The sequence below is a fragment of the Erithacus rubecula genome, assembly GCF_903797595.1.
Source record: "Erithacus rubecula genome assembly, chromosome: 20".
Classification (NCBI taxonomy): Eukaryota; Metazoa; Chordata; class Aves; order Passeriformes; family Muscicapidae; genus Erithacus; species Erithacus rubecula.
The window spans coordinates 3,136,580-3,153,650 of NC_136672.1; the positions used below are offsets into that span (position 1 = coordinate 3,136,580).

Below are 17,071 nucleotides of genomic sequence, written 5' to 3' on the forward strand. Positions count from 1 at the left end.
GGGATGAATGACACATCCAATGCCACCGAAAGGACACGACATTCTGCTGCTGGATTTTCATACTGCATTTTAGTTTCTGATGTCAACAACATTGGTTTCACTACTTTGTGTGTTTTTTAAAGGGAATAAATACCATTAGATTCAATTCTTAATTCCATGAAACTTGGAGAGTGACTTACTCATAAAAATAAAATCCTTTTTTTGCAAACGATTAAAAATATAAAAATTAGTAATGTGTCTGCATATTCAGGCACGGGTATTCAAAATGCATTAAACACAATGAATATATATTAAACACAACTAAAATGTGTTTGATACAAGAAAATGTATTAAATATACTTAACATTGTTAAATTCCACCAATAGTGTGATAAATTCTGTAGTGCTACAATTGTGCATTTGTGAAGTTCCCTCAGTTACTTTTAAGGACAAACTTCACTAAACTAAAAATGGATCTATAATTATCATGCACATGCACCACAAGGTTTTGTCTCATTAGTGTATGTAATTAATTTGATAAATGTTTTTGTATGTTTTTTAATACTTTGGGGAATTAATTTGTAGGTTAAATACTTTTCTGTAAGAATAAATTACATTTCATACCACTCTATGAGAAAGTTCCAGGAGAAAAATGCCACAGAGGCTGTGGTAAGAGAAACACGATTTGAAGAACACTATTTCAAAAAAATAAATAAATTCAATATTTCTGGAAAATGATTCCCTTGGCCTCCTCAGTCACCAGTCCGGTCCCTGTCTGATAGGCAGGAGGAATGCCTGGCTGGAGGGAGCATTTCTGCAGCTGTATGTCCATTCCTGCCAATCACAAAGGTAAGGAGAGGCTGGAGCAGGATTCCTCTTTGCTGGTAATGCCTGCAGCAATCCCACATGGATTAAGTAAAGCCTGGGGCCCTAGTTGGCAGGAGAAGCTCTTTGAAAAAAGCAAATAAGGCTTTGGTATTTCACATTAGCAGTCTCTTGGCTGCCCGAGGAAACAAAATATTAAAAGAATACTATAGCAGCTGATCTGTGCAGAGCTCCGGGGCTGGACTCCTGGACTCAGCTGTTGTGCACTGAAAAGCTGAGGTCACCTCCCAGCAGAGCTGGTCACAAATCCGAGACGCGACATCAGCGGAAAAGGCACAGAGCGAGCACGGGAAAGGAGGTGAAGGCACAGGAGGGAGGGGGAATAGCTGGTGTTGGTGTGAGCACACACAGTCTGGGCTCCAGCTCTAGTACAGCCATGGAATAATCCGGGTTGGAAGGGACCTCACCAGGCTGTCGGGTCCATCATCTTGCTCGAAGTAAAATTACTATTTCAGTCCAGTTAGGGTGCTCAGGGCCTTGGGCAGCGAGAACTTTCACATTTCAAGACGTATTTGTGGTGTTGGTGGTTAGGTTTGGGGGTTGGTTTGGTTTGGGGTTTTGTCAAGTCAGGAAATCCCTATTTTAGCGTGCTCCAACCGCAACTCCCGTGTTTTTACTAGTTTGATGTGAAAGCTTTTACCAAACAGTCCTTTGGAGCTGGGAGGGGCCCGGGCCACCCATCCTCCCCTCTGGCCCGGCGGTCAGTCCCGGTTCCTCCCGGCCAGCCCGAGCGGTCAGTGTCGATCAGTCCCGGTCCCTGCCGGCGGTCAGTCCCGGTCCATCCCCGGCGCTCCCGCCGCCATTCCCGCGGCGCTCGACGACTCGGCGCTCCTCCCGCCGGCGGCGGGATCGGCTCTGCGCTCCGCAGCGGTGCCTGGCAGGGCCGGAAGCAGCCGCCGGCCTGTCCGCCTCGGCCCGCGGGACTCGGTTGGACTCGGCTCCGCTCAGCCCGGCTCGGGCGGGTTCGGCTCAGCTCGGCCCGGGCGGGCTCGGTCCGGCTCGGCTCCGGTGGGCTCGCTGGACGGGACCCGATTCGGGCGGGCCCGGCTCGGTTCGGGCTCCCGCGGCGGGGCTGAGGCGGGCGGGCACCGCCATGGTGTGAGGGGCGGGGGCGAAGGGGCCGAGCCGGAGCCATGAACCTACTCCCGGCCAACCCGCACGGGAACGGGCTGCTGTACGCCGGCTTCAACCAGGACCATGGTGAGGCTGCGGGCCCGGGGAACCGGGTGGTGCCGCGGGGGGCGGCGGTGCAGAGCCCGGGTCGGGCCGGGCTGGGCTGGGCCTGGGGCTGCTGCGGCTCCCGACCCATCACTGCGGGTCCCGCTCGCGGCCCGAGCCGCTGCCGCTGCCTTAGCGGATGCCCGCGGTGTGGCGGCTGCAGCCGCTGCAAGGAGCCGGGAAGGCCGCTGGCAGCGGGAGGATTTAGTGCTTCTCCCGTTGTTTTAGCAGCGGTGCGCTCGTGTGTGCGCCCAGCGCTGCGCAGAGTTGGATGGGTGGGTTGGCAGGGGGAGAGCAGAAGGAACAGGACCAGGCTTGTTGGGGCTCGGGCTGCTCACCGTGTGTGGCTCCGCAAAGCCCGTGCTTCAGGGCTTTCTGTGGGAACTGCTCACAGCTCAGCCTTTTCTTGGTGTAAGTACTCCACATTCCAAATCAGTGGTGTAACTGCTTTTTTTTTTTTTTTTCTTTTTACCTGGTTTGTGTTTTAAAATTTGTGGTTAACACTACTAATCACTGGCAGAGAAGCACTGATACAACAGCTCCCCCCGTGCATCCTTGGCTTATCTTTCCCCTTTGTTAAAGGGGAAGGCCTGCTCCAGAAAGGGGGTGTGTGTGCCTCATCCTGCTTTGGCAAGACAAAAATAGCACCAGCCTTATGAGTAAGTGTCATTTTTGTGTAAGAAGGAGTGGAAGCTCATCATTTTGTAACACCTTTTTGGCTTAACAAATAATATTCTTGCTTAAGACACTCTTGCAGCCTCTGTCATTGTAGACTGCAGCTCACGTACCTGTTGCTGACACTGTTGGAGTCGTGTGTAAACACGAATTATTCTGTTGATTTTAGTCAAACACCTCTGATGATATCTTGGCAATAGCACATCAAGCAGGTAATGAGGTGTGGGCATCTTGGCAGCTCTCTTCCTGCTATCCCATAGACTTGGAAAGAATAGAATAGTCTGTTTCTCAGTAACTTTGCACTTATTTTAATCTTGCCTCTCCAACGGAGATGGGAAAAGATTTTTGAGGATGAGCTTAATTTCAGATCTGCAGGGTCTGTAATGGAGCGGGGATATTTGGTGCTTGTCCTGTAGAGCTGTGTAAGAAGAAAAGTTTCTCTTTCAGTGCAAAATGCCTTTAGATCATCATTTTAGTGTAAAACTTGTTTGTTGCAAAGGCTTCCTTAAGTTCTGTAGCAATAAATGCAAAACATCCCCCTTTTTAAAATAATGTCACATCCAAGGCACCTTAAGGAATTTGTTTTGGGAATCTGTGAGCTGGCAGTATTCATGTCCCATCTGACCTCACCTGGCCAGGCAATTGTGTGATGACAAAAAACATGGAGAAAAACAAACTGGCTTCTGTTTGACAGCTCCTGGAGCTGTTCCTGTTAGCAATGATGGTGCTGCACTGCAGAGACCTTATATGAGTTTACTTGTAAAGTGCTGAAGGGCAGGTGATGTTTGGTCACCTGAAGGAGAGCAGAGGAGGGAAAGCTCCCTGTTTCCTTATTCTGCCAGGAATAGAACGTGAGTCACTGGAGTGCTGAAGCTCACAAGTGTAGGTGTCTGCATGTGCTACCACAATAACCTAATTTCTTAGTAATTTAAGACTGGCCAGTCCCACAAGGATGGGAGAACTGGAGGGATCATTGAAGAAGTCTCCCTGGGGCTGAATCTCCCTGACTGGCAGGTGATAAATCAGCTACGATTGTTCTGCCATGAGCTTCCCTCACTCTGACTTTAGTGATGCTGCTTTAATCTCAGGTGTCTTTGCTACTTTTGGGCTTTACATTGAAAAACAAAAAAACAATGTAACACAAGGAAATGGAAGTTGTCAGTTATTTGAAGTCAGAATATTCTATTTTTTCATCTTAATTTGGAGACTGTGAGCTCCTGATTTCAGATCCTTTCCTAACACTTTGAGAAGGACACTAAAGTACTTTTCAGAAATGAAGACACAAAACATCATAGTAAGTGGCCATACCTGTAAATTGCTGACAGATTTCTTTTTTGTCACTGTTGCAGCATAAAGCTGATTTGAAAACTGAGCTGTGGGTTTGTTTTGGTGTGGAAACATTTGACTTATGTATTTACTCTTCAGTGAGCTGGGATGCTTTGTAGGACCCCACAGTGTTGTAGGGTCCTGTGCTATTGGCTTTACACAGCATTTATGGTGGCAAGGAAAACCAGAGCACAGAAACCATGCTGGACTTTGTCACTTCCCTGGGCTCCACTGCTGCCACTGCTGGACCTCAGGCCCTGGAGCCTGCAGGTTTCTCTGTGCCCACATGTTCCCTTCAGTCTGTGGCATCTTCTAGGCTGCTCATGAATTTAACCCTTCCTTTTCCTGCAGATTTGGAGGAAATGGCACTGGTAGCAAACAGCACTTTTACTGTAGGAGCAAGCACAGCCATGGGTCAGGGCAATAACTCTGAAATCATTATGTTTTTTAAAAAAAGTATCTGAGTTATCTTTTGTGAGTGGCTTTTCAGCCCATCTGTCCCTTCTTGGAAAGAGAGGTGCACTTCTTGTGGAAGAAAGCAAACCTAAGGAAGTGCTCCTTCCTCTGTCAGCCCCTTCCAGCTCTCACATGGAAGGGCTTACATGCTGTAGCCATCAAATTTGTGTTTCCAGTGGAACAGAAATCAGTCAGATGGGAAAATCACCAAGCTTCAAAGCTGCTCCTTAACCTGGACTTGAAGCAGGGACAGGAATCTTCCTGTAGGGATTTCTTCTCTTGTTTGACTCAGGGGTTGCCTGTCTGAGAGCTTCATATCTGTGGGTAGTGATGGACCACATGGGGAATTTCACCATTACTCACATCCCCACATTCTGGCGTGTTCTCTTCAGTTAAAAATGTGGATATTCCCAAGGCATTAAAGCAGCCCACGTCTTACTCATGAGGTTAGTCCTGTAGTGGTGCTGCAGGAAGTGTAAAGTGTGTGTTTGATTGCATCAGGAATGCTCCATTTGGGTTGTTAAGAGCTGCTGGGATCAGCACAGCTCAAACCTTACAGCACTTTCTTACTACAGAGCAGCTTTAGCATCCTTTCCCTTTGACTTTCCTGGAAATACAATATGGGATTAGAAAACTGTTGCTGGAAAATAATTATATGGATCAGCTGTGAGGAACAAATCAGTTCTCATCCTGTAGAGCAGTGCTTTATGTAGGGGGGGAGGTTTCCATTGCAGTTTGACCTGACTGCCAGAGCAAATCAATGCTGAGAGGGGAGGAGAGGAAGTGAACAGGGCTGGTATCAAAGCCTATTGCAGTATGGTTGTTAATCCTGCTACAATTACTACATTCACAGTAGCCACTTTGTGTGTGTGTGTATGTATGTAAACAAGAACTTTGTGCACTTATTATGGCAATAATAACAACTTATTTATGACAATCTTGGACAGGGTGACATTGTACCTGGGAGTCTTTTGGGTTAAGGAGGGAGCTCACGTCATAACTGTTGGATTATAAACATTAAAATGCTGGTTTCCTGCACTCTAGTGTGTGGCATAGGATCCAGGTGGATTGGGAATTGCTTTCCTTTCCTTCCGTTGTTTTTTTTACCTAGCTAAAACCAATACCAAGACATTTACACCATGCTAGCATAGAGGACAGCTTCTCTGGAAGGTTTTCACTTGCCATCACTAACAGAGCCTGTGGGTCAGCTTGAGTGTAACCATGCAATTGTTGAGCAATGCTTTCCTAACCCTCTGGCTCTTGCTTCCTTCTTGAGTGTATCTAGCAATTACTGTATATGTGTATGTATATGTGCTCTTTACCACAGGATGCTTTGCATGTGGAATGGAAAATGGATTCCGAGTTTATAATGCAGATCCACTCAAAGAAAAAGAGAAACAAGGTAAAGCACTTACTTATTACACCATGCTGCTCTGTGTTGGAAGCTCAGCCTTTTATTTTTTCCTGACTGATTCTTGCTCAGCTTTCACTTTTCCATCCCTGGAAGGCTTTGAATAAAGCCTCAGGAAAGGCAGCTCCTGCTGGTCCCACGGGGACTCTCACTTGTGCCATTGCCTGGTCAAATGTCTCCATGCTGTTAATTTGCACAGTTAGCTGATGAGGAATTTGTCTCAGCTCCTGGCAGAGCTGTGTTTGCTGTTGCTAGTGTTTTTAGCCTGAGAAGGAGAGGTGTTTCCTGAGTTTTTACAAGCAGGAGGAATCACTCCCTGCAGCCATCAGAAGTTGTTCTGTTCTTGTGTGCTGATCTGGATGCTCCAGTGTGGCAGTAGGACTCCAGGTTTTTTCCTGGAGATCTCAGTGTAACATTTCTCATACTCAAGAGTATTGTCTGCAAGAGCACTGAGAGCTGAGACCTCTAATGCTCTAAATCTTACCTTCTGTGTATGCTTTAAAAATTGGGGAGGATCTTAATGTAGTAAAGCTACTCCTGCGTCTTAACAGAAGTCAGCAGATGAGCTGTGTTAACAGTGGAGCCTTTTATCAGAAGGCAAACAAAACTGAGTCAAAATATGGGAAACTGAAACTGAGCTGTCATTCTAACCCTAAATATAGGAAGTGAGCTGCTAAACAGGTTTCCCAGCACTTTCAGCCTGTAGTGAGGAAAGGGATTTAATAAGAAAAAAAAAATGCACTTAAACTAGCAATTTCTACAAAATCAGGTACACTTTCACTTGCTAGTTCTGTAAGGATTTTAGTCACTGTTCACATGGCCAAGACTGACAAACTATTTTCTGCTCTTAATGGTAAATTCTTCAGTATTAGAAGAATACAGTGCTTTAGGCTTGTCACTTGTGACAGTGTGCTCAAAGAGTCAGGATTCAGCCTGAAGTCCTGTGGAGTTCCTTGTCAAAACTCTCCCTGCCAGTAGCTGTGGATGGAGATGCTTCCAGGACTCCTGTGGTGAAAAGTTTCTTATGAGTCAGATTGCCTTTTCCCTGTGGATTTTGAGAGCTCTCACTGAACTTGCTGTGTAGGTACACAGAGATCCTGTTCATTGTTCCTGTAGGTTTAAACCTGCCCAAGACACTCCCAGCTGGAGCTTGTCCATTTGATTTTCTCTGTAACTCAGTATGAAACCAAATCTTGCTGCAACTCCAGCTTGTCTGTCTTGCACCCAGGAATTCCAAGAAATACCCATCCAAGCAATGATTCAGTGCTCTAACACAGATTCAGAACACATTACACATTCTTGAATTGTTTCAGATTATCCCTTGTAAATATTGTAGATTTATTTGTTGCAGTGCTAACCCCTCTTCATAGCAGAATGTGCTGTCCTCCTTTAAATGCTTTAATGGAGTCAAGAGGAGGATCTGGTGCAGAAAGGGGTAGTGTTAAAGCACAACTGTTCAGGAAGGAAACATGGCACTCAGAAGTGCTGTTGAAGAAACCACAAAGGCTTGTATGAAATCCAGGGCTTTACTGCTCCAGTATGAAGAACTTTCAAGGAATCCACATTCTCTGGTTTTTAAAGGCAGCCAGGGTAGGAAGATGCCCTTCTCAGATGCCTGAGAAATGTGCTGGATAACACAGGCTTTTCTTATAACAGTGGTAAAAATAAGATGGCAATTTTACTGGTTCTGACACTTTAAAATAAAATATTTCTTTTGCAGAGTTTCTAGAAGGTGGTGTGGGCCATGTGGAAATGTTGTTCCGTTGCAATTATTTAGCACTAGTAGGTGGAGGAAAAAAGCCGAAGTACCCACCCAACAAAGGTGAGTGTGAGGGGTGGAGGCTGCAAACCCTGCCTTGCCCTGTGTGCCACTGCCCAGAGAGCTCCCCCAGCCAGGGCCCTCAGCTGCTGTCCTGAAGGTCAGGTGAAGGGCATGCTGCAGCAGCTTTAAGTCACCGTGCTGCAGTGAGTTGCATCACTGCTGGTGCAGTGCTAACAGGCTGTACCTGCAGGGACTGCTCTCCAAGGCCTGCTGACCTTATCACAGTGAACTCTGCCAGCAGCAGGAAGCTCCCTGCCTGGCAAGCTTTGTAGGGAACTGTACCACTCTGCAACTGCTGCATTAGTTCTTTTCATAACCCTCAGAGCAAACAGCAAAACTGCTTTGCTTTAGAAAAATATATCTTTATTGTTAGTTTTTGTGGTTGGAGTAACCAGCTCCTGCCTGCACAAGCTATAGTGGGAATTAGGGGGTTGCTATGTGGTGGCTCAGTGCTTTCTGGTTAGCAGCATGCCCTGTCTGAAGCTGCTTAACCACTGGATGAACCTCTTGATCAGACTGCTGGGGAACTGCTAGTTGTTATAAGGGAGCTGTGGATCTTTGAATATGCCTTGATGGTCTAATGCAATCTCTGCACTGTTCTAGTCATGATCTGGGATGATTTGAAGAAGAAGACTGTCATTGAGATAGAGTTTTCCACAGAAGTCAAAGCAGTGAAGCTACGAAGAGACAGGTAGGTACAGCAGAGGGGACAGACACCCAGCTTGGCTTTGTGCTCCTACTCATTTCCAGCTGCTTGTGAAAAGAAAAAGATCCAGCTGTAACAGCAGCAATTGCAGGTGAAACAGGCTTTTGGGGCCAGAGTATTAGGTGTAAACAGGCCACAGTTAAAGTATAGTGGTATTTGAGACCTTGGTGAAAAGCCTACAAGACTTCCTGGTCCCCTGATGTAGGGAAATACTCTCCTGTGGCTCCTGCTGGTTTTCTAGGTATGGAGGAGTGTGAAGAAAATTCCAGCAGATCCCTGGAGCAAGAGCAGCTGTGAACAGCTGGAGTCAGTGTGTGCGTGGGTGGAGGGGCTGGATGAAAGTGCTTTGCAGGCTTATCATTGCGTGGCTGCTGCAAGGCTGGGAGCCTCCTGTGAGCCTTTGCAGGTCTGAATGAATGTTTGTGTCCCAGTTTTACCCTCCCCCAGTCACAGGAACTTCTGTCTGTTCCAGAATTGTGGTAGTCTTGGACTCGATGATTAAAGTTTTCACGTTCACACACAATCCCCACCAGCTGCACGTCTTTGAAACCTGCTACAACCCTAAAGGTTAGTTGTACTTGTGGGCTGGGGAATGGAAGCAAGTTTATTGTGTTCTTGATGTGCCATTTATCTTTAGCTGCCTCAGTCAGTTCTCTAGAAGTCATTAAACACTTACTGCACTGCAGTTGTGTCCTTTGGAGATGCTTTTGTGTTTATAGAATGGTTATTAGAATTTATAAATACTTGGCTCAGAAAGGCTGCTTCCTGTGCTCATGTTATAGATGTGATTTCTGTAAGAGCTGTGTGCTTTCTTCTGTAAAGAGCCTGTATTTTTGCTGAAAGGTGAATTCTAAACACAAACTCTAATAAATTGCATAATCTCTCTTTCCTAATAGAGCTGGAGGTGTTGAGTGAACTCTTCTCTCCTATTAAAAAGAGCCTAATGAGCAAACTGATATGTTCTTTTTGAATAGCAAGGCCTGGCTGTGACTGGTGTGGAACCAAGGGGAGGGGCTGAGGCTCTTTCAGTGGTGGCTGCAGGGACAGAAGGAGCTGGTGAAGGGCTTGGAGGAGTATCACTGCAGGGCTGGCAGTGGCTTGGAGGAGTGTCAGGAAGGGTGGAGCAAACACTTGTTGATAGTGCTGCAGGTGAAACAAGGGGCACAGGCAGTGCTTGATTGGTGGAGAGGATCAGCTGGGATGTCAGGAGAGTGTTCTCCACTAGGTTATACAGGATGGAATCCCCATCTCTGAGGGTTTCCATGCCTGCCTGGAGCAAACATGGAATTGCTGTCATGGAATGCCAGCCTGGATGCAGCTCCTGCAGGCTGACTGACAGGCAGGGGATGCAGCAGGAGGAAGTTTGTTCTTGCACTGAGGTTTCAGGAATTCACTTGGCATCAGCAGAACACCTGGGATTGGTGTGATATACCTTAAATGGGCCACAAAATATTGCAAAGAAAAAAGTGCTAGTGCTGTAAGAACCAAGTTCAGTCACAAATTAAGAATAGTTTCACTGATGGAAAAGTGAAAGAGACCTTTTAACTTCTTCTTAAAATAGCTTTGATGTAATGGACTGACTGGGCTGATCTGCAAAACCACCCAGATTCTGGATAACCACAGCTGGATTACATTGGAATAAAGTGATGAGAGCAAGTTAAAATTATGCTATTCCTCTGCTTAACTGTGCTCTGCACTCATAGACAGATGATATTTTGGAACTAGCAATTAATGTAATGGCACTAGCCATTAAAATGAGATTCTGATTTCCTCCATGGGTGTTTGCTTATCTTGAAATTATCAGTATTTTAGAAACTTACATTTGAAAAATTGATTAGGTTCTAGAAATGATCCATTTGTTCTTTTTTGTTTTTTGTCTTTCAGGTCTCTGTGTCCTTTGTCCAAATAGTAATAATTCTCTTCTTGCATTTCCTGGAACACACACTGGGCACGTGCAGATCGTGGATCTGGCTAACACGGAGAAGCCTCCTGTGGATATCCCAGCTCATGAAGGAGTCTTGAGCTGTATTGCTTTGAACCTGCAGGGAACAAGAATTGCAACAGCATCAGAAAAAGTAAGAATGATGTTCCCTGCCTCTGATGTACTGTGTGCTCTAGTGTAGTGAGATAAAACAGCAAATCACATCCTTTGGAGGAAAGACAGAGAAATACCTGCTGGGAAAATCTGCCACTGAACTGTGCACTCTCAGTCTTTCTTTATCTTCCCTGCTCCTCTGGGATGCCCAAACAGCTGACAGCCAAGGGCTGTGCCTGAGGTAGTGTTTGTTTTAGCTTGCTTGTAGCAGTGATTCTTCAGTGACATTTGAACACAACTTGGCCCAAGAAGTTCATGCCTTTGATGTGTTCTTCAACAGATACTATTAGTTTAAAAAAAAAACAGCAGTGGGAAGAGTGTATTTGCATTATTTCACCTTTATTATTTTCTGCTCAAATTCACTCCAAACCCACTGGCTAAAATACTTGTACATAGTTCAGTTGTACTGGCAGGCTTCATTCTGCTCTGGCTTAGCCCCTGTTACAGAGCAGGCCAGGGTGGGCTGCCCCCCTCACACAGAAAGGGAGCACGTGGCCACGTGTTCCATGGGGTGCAGAGAAAAGACACTGAGGAGAACTGAAATTAGGGTGCAGTGCAGATCCCCTGTGCTGGGCTGAGGCAGAGAGGCAAACATGACAGAGCTGCCTTCTCCTTGGGAAGCACAGAGAGAGCTGCCAGGGCATTCATCTCCCCAGGGAATCAGGCAGATGGACCCATCTCCCTGAGGCAAGCACAGCTCTTGCTGCCTTCTTCCACTCAGCTAAAAGCAGTTTCTTAAGGACAAGCCAAATTAATCCAAGGAGTCTCTGTTTCACATAGGTTTTACTGCCCAGCCTGTCACTCAAAGAGTTTAAAAAAAGGAAATGTATCCTGAGTCTCTCTTAAGCTTAATGACTGCATGTCTTCTAAACAGAGTTCCAAAAGCTGCCAGCACCATTGCTAAATAGAGCTATTATCTGCTGCGTTTGTATTAAACATTCCTTGTTTAGCACAGAGGAGAAGTTCAAGCAGCTTTTATTTTCCAACTGAACTAGGAGTCTGAGCACAGTCAGCAAACATCTCAAGCCTGTCTCTTAAATCAAAACTAAACTGAGTTTACCAAGTCTTTCTCTGCTGGGTTGTCAGTTCCAGCTGTGTGACTGGAGAGCTGTGTCTGTTAACCAGGTGTGTAACAGCAGCTGCAGGTGGTGATGCACAGCCCAGTGTACACCCAGCCCTCATCAGAGGAAAGCACCACTGATCTGTTATCACCTTATTTGAGACACACTGGCTGGTTGTGCAGCTCTGCTGTCAGGCTGGGTTTGCTCCAGCTGAAGGACAGTTCCCCAGTGCAGTGTTCTATCACCTGACTGGGTGGTGCCTCAGATTTGGATCAATACAGATCATGAGTGTGTGGTAACTGATTCTTCTAGGTTATGGCAACTGAACCAATTTTAAGACAAGACCAGCCACAGCTTGATTATACATAGTGGGAAAGAATTGTTCAGTTGGAATGAAAAAAATGCAGTAGTACTGAAGGGAGCATGGCAGAAGTGACCCATAGATCCTGGGCACACTCTACACCAGCCAGTACCTGCAAATCAGGGCCAGGGCTGCAGCAGTGCCTTAGAACTGAACTAGAAGAGACTTCCTGAGTCACTAAGTGACAAGACTGTACCTTAAGGCATTATAACATTGTGGTGATGGTGTGTGGGGAAACCATTGTTCTTCCCCAAAATTAAGAGAGGTTTGCAAATTTACCAAGAAAACCCCAAAGAAGCAGTGTGTGCAGGAGCATGCTGGTCAGACAAAATTTTAGGATGCATTCACACATGTAAAGACAGTCTTCTGCTTTTGCTAATACAATGCTTGATTCCTTTTCAAGGGGACCCTCATAAGAATATTTGATACTTCATCAGGGCATTTAATCCAGGAGCTACGTCGAGGATCACAAGCAGCCAATATATACTGGTAGGTTCAGCTGCTGCTGTGGCACCTGGGGGTCTGGCTGTGCTGAGCCCCTCAGCCAGCACAGGATGGCTGTGGTGCCCCTGCTGGCCCCTCTCCCTCTGGGCTCGCTGCTGGGAGGGGAAGGCAGGAGCTGGAAGCTCTGTGAAGCCTGGCACAGGCTACAGACCAGGGACAGAGCTGTGGCTGTTGCCAGGCTGTGACTCTGCTCAGCCCAGGTGGGAGCTGGGGGATGCTGAACTTCCACTGAACCCAGGGAGTGGCTTGATACACTTGAACACTGCTCAGGGGAGCTTTATCCCCACATCCTGCTGTGCAGGGGAGCAGCCAGGGCAGAGGTGTGACTGTCCCAGGAGCAGGGAAACCCTCTGCCCATTCCCCATGAAAACTGCCATTCCTGCCATTGCAGGGTAGCAGTGGCACATTCTGCCCACTTCTCAGAGCACAGCACGTGCATTTCCTTGCAGCAGTGCCAGGGGGACCCACAGCAGTGGTGTCCCTGTCAGGGCTGCTGCTGCTGCCCCTGCAGGCCCTGTCCTGAGTGCTCCCTGCTCATCACAAAGCAGCCCTGGCTGGAGCAGCCCCAGCTCCTCCTGAGCAGCTGTTGCCATCCTGCCTGGCACAACTGCAGCAGCACAACTGTCTGTGCCAGGGCTGTGGGTCTGTCCCAGGAGAAATCCTGCAGCTGTCTGTGTTCTCTGCAGTATTAACTTCAACCAGGATGCTTCCCTCATCTGCGTCTCCAGCGACCATGGCACAGTCCACATTTTTGCTGCAGAAGACCCAAAAAGAAATAGGCAGTCAAGGTAGGGATGGAACTGTTCTGAAGCCCTGGGGGGGAAGGGTCCTTGAGCTTTGAATTGCATTTAAAACACTGACTCAGTAGCTGCTGAAGGTGGAAAAATCTATGTGCTGGACTGGCATGAAGCTGCAGATTTAGGAGTCTCTGGTAATTGCCAAGTTCCCGTTGTCCTTTCCAGGGCTGTAGCATTTCTGTATAAGATCAGTGTAGGTTTTAGTGGGTTTTAGGATGAATGTATATTGTGGACACTTTCCTGTACTAAAATTCAACCCTTCTGGCAGTTTTTGCAGTCACTTAAAGGCAGCAAGGTAGTTGTAGTATCTCCCTTCCTGAGAATTGCTCATCTGATACTTACTTAAAGAAAATAAAAAGCCAGTAAAAAAACATGTGAATCTTGCACCTTGTTCAGTCACTCCAGCAGCTCTTAATCTGCCCTAGCCAACACCTTACCAACCTCTTAATGTCTTTGTTTTCTCTTTCAGTTTGGCCTCTGCCACCTTTCTCCCCAAATACTTCAGTTCCAAATGGAGTTTTTCCAAATTCCAGGTTCCCTCAGGCTCTCCGTGCATTTGTGCCTTTGGAACAGAGCCAAATGCTGTCATAGGTGAGTCCCCAGATTCTGGCTGGAAAACCAGGCTTTGCACTGTGCTGGTTTGGAGGGAGGGAATGCTCTGCTGAGCCAGGGCTGTGTCCCTGCCATCCCAGAGCTCTGGCTGCTCCCACTGCCCACACAGGGAGCACAGGGCTGGCACAGCACGGGGCTGACAGGGCTGCTGGCCCAGGGTCCCTCTGACATCTCTGTGAGTCTGAAGGGCAGCTTACCCTGAACTGGAGAAAAGGAGGGCACCTCTGGCACAGCCCCACTGACTCTGCTTGTTTGTATTGCAGCAATATGTGCAGATGGCAGCTACTACAAGTTCTTATTCAACCAAAAAGGGGAATGCTCAAGGGATGTGTACGCTCAGTTCCTAGAAATGACAGATGACAAGCTCTGACTGAGGGGAGGGGAGTGCACGGCTCAAAGCACTGCCTCGGCTCCCCTGCACCTTTGAGGGACAGATCTGAGGGTCCAGTACTGATCCAGAAGTTCAGCAGAGCTCATGGAGAAGCCTGGCTCAACATGATCACAAGCAGCTCTGAAGTAGTGGACTACATATGTTTGTTCTCATTTCTGCAAGTATTCATCATTAAAAACTCTTTGGGTTACTGTCACCAACTCAAGTTTTCAAGATGTGGCTTTCAACAAGCTTGTGCCTATTGGGTGTCTCTTTAGTCCAAACTGTGACATGACCGTAGCTCCAACAAGAGTGCCTGCCACAGGGAAAGCTCTGCAGGGGCTGTCCACACCTTTGGCTGGCCTTAGGAACAGGGATGTGAAAGCAGATTTTAGGCATTGCTTCACTTCCACTGCATGGCTGGGAGCGAGGGAACACTGGATCATGCTTTCTCCACCAGGAGTCCTGCCTCCCCCCTCCCCTGGCACAGCTGAGGGAACAGGAAAGGTGACAAGTATGGAGCAAGGGACACTGTAGATCACATCCTGCTTGTCCTCTGACCTGGTGCCTGGGGCTGGGTGGCCCTGCCAGTGCTGCTCCAGGTGAGGGATCAGCATTACCTGTCCAAGGTGCCAGACTCTGTGAAGCAGCTGGGGGCACCTTTGGGTGAGGGCTGACCCAACTCCCCTCTCCTGTGTGAGCACAGCAAGCACCCAGGGCTCCTGGAGTTGTAGAGCTGATTCCTTCCACAATCCAACAGTCGGTACTGGTGTGACAGCTGTGAAACTGCTGCCAAACTACTGCCAAACTGCTGCAGCTGGGAGGCTGGAGGGGCCATGTCCATGTCCAGCACAAGAAATGAACAAAGTGGCAGGAAGTTCCATGTCTGCAATGGCTTTAAACTTGCAAACTTGTCTTTTTTTTTTTTTTTTTTCCTTTGAGCTGTCGCATACTATTGCTGCTGGCCCAGGGACAGGTAGGTTAGACTGAACCCACTGACTTGTACACTCTTCCCCAAAAATTGTTACCCTATTCCCTGCTGCCCTAAGGCACAAGCTCCTAACCCAGAACCTGAGATAGCCCCAAGTTCAGCATCTGTGGCACTAAACACTGGGGCAGGGGGGTCTTGCTCTTCTGAAAGCTAATTTCACAGATGCTTCAGTCCTGACACTCTGTGACTTCAGTTGCAAACTCTCTAACTTTGACAAGTCCCTTTTAGTGTCATGTAACCTACTAAGGACTAACTTACCATGTTAATGTCAAGGTTGCATGTTGCTTTTATGCGTATTTAACCACAGGAATTGTTTTGCACACTTATTTGTAATATGTTATTTCTTTTAAATAAAAGTGACTAACTTTGCTGTATTCACTGATGGTCACAGCCATGGTTTCCATTGCTTCAGGCTGGGGGAATAAACATGTGAGTCAATAGTGGTGGCTGGTGAAGGACAGGAGCTGAACCTGCTGCATGAAGAGGGGACAGGAGCACGTGAGCCACTGCCTGGGACATGCACCTTGTTGTCTGTACAGCTTGCCAGAGCAGACCAGCTCTTGTTCAGCACTTACCTCACCATTGCCCCACTGCTGGGCTGAGGCTCCTCAGCTTGGAAGAGCTGGACCAGCAGAAGGACCTGCAAGTGTCATTCTGCAGAGAAGGATGGGATGGGGAAGCCCTGGAGCTGCTCCCCAAGGGTGATGTACATCCCTCCCTGGGCCGTGATCCCAGCACCAGGAAACTCCTCAACTCCTCCATGCACTCTGCTGGGCCTCAGCTGCTGCTGCACCAACCCCCTGCCCTCCTGTCTCAGCCTAGAGCTAACAAGAGACTGAAAACACATTTCTGGGGAACATTTAAACTCTTCTAAACATGTAAAAGCTTCCTTGAACCTCTGCTCCAATGTGGCAGCAGGAATGGAAATAACACACCTGTGCAGGCAGCCAGTAGTGCTGCACTACCCTGGAATGCCCTAATGCACCTCAGCTTTCTTGTGCTACCTGCACATGGCTGTGATTAGGTACAGCTGTTGTACAGTGAACAAATCCAAGACAGGACAGAGCTGCCAGCTGGCTCTGGCCCCAGGCTGCTCTGCCAGTGTTCACTGCACTGCTCACTGCAGCACTGCCTCCATGGATGAATCTACCCAGTGTTTGCACAGCTCTGCAATCATGGAACAGCTCAGTCAGTCACTTTTTGGGAAAAGGAATGGTGCTTTGAGGATTGTGGGCTCTGTACCTGGCACTGATGGACTGGTGATAGCACAGGGCCACAAGGTCACCCCCAGCCACCAGGAAAGCAGAGAGCTGGCACAGCAGGTCTAACACACTACTGTTCCTGGAACACAACCTATTGCCACCTGCAGCTGCTCTTAAATACAGGGATTAGCAGTTTCTTTTGTGTTAAAAAGTAACTCAACGCTTTCTCTCCTCATTTTGTCATCTCTCTCCACAGTACCTGTGTCACAGTTCAGAATCCTGACAGGAAATAATGAGTCAGTGCACTAAATTCTGCAGTAATTCTGGGTATCTGCCAGCAGAAACTGTGGAATACGAGCCCTGCTTTCAGAACCTTTAGGCAGTCACAATAAAGGAGAAAATACAAGATTAATCAGTGAGACATGACCAGTTCTTGCAGACACAGGGCAGAAGGGCTGTGTTGGACACAGCAGCCACAGAAATGCCACTGGGCTGGGGCTGGGTCACACTGCCCTGCCTGCCTCTGGGGCAGAGTCACAGTCACAGCACTCTGCCTCCATGGTAAGCTATTTTCTTCTTCCCCAAGGACTCTGCTCAGGCC

General features: G+C 47.6%; 1 protein-coding gene across 1 annotated transcript; it reads left to right on the forward strand.

Annotated features, from left to right (window-relative positions):
* The first annotated feature begins 1,651 nt into the window (after nt 1-1,651).
* On the forward strand, nt 1,652-15,642 carry WDR45B (WD repeat domain 45B). Its single transcript, XM_079323743.1, has 10 exons — nt 1,652-2,063; nt 5,866-5,940; nt 7,670-7,771; nt 8,375-8,462; nt 8,950-9,044; nt 10,362-10,552; nt 12,398-12,483; nt 13,185-13,286; nt 13,765-13,886; nt 14,171-15,642. Exons 1-10 carry the CDS (start codon nt 1,997-1,999, stop codon nt 14,275-14,277), a joined length of 1,035 nt encoding a protein of 344 aa, XP_079179869.1. The 5' UTR covers nt 1,652-1,996; the 3' UTR covers nt 14,278-15,642.
* The last annotated feature ends 1,429 nt before the right edge of the window (nt 15,643-17,071 follow it).

Bases quoted from the DNA above. Each gene is read 5' to 3' on its own strand.
- WDR45B (XM_079323743.1), top strand. From the start codon at position 1,997: ATGAACCTACTCCCGGCCAACCCGCACGGGAACGGGCTGCTGTACGCC. The intron at 2,064-5,865 runs GTGAGGCTGCGG...TCTTTACCACAG, and splicing joins CGGCTTCAACCAGGACCATG to GATGCTTTGCATGTGGAATG. The intron at 7,772-8,374 runs GTGAGTGTGAGG...GCACTGTTCTAG, and splicing joins GAAGTACCCACCCAACAAAG to TCATGATCTGGGATGATTTG.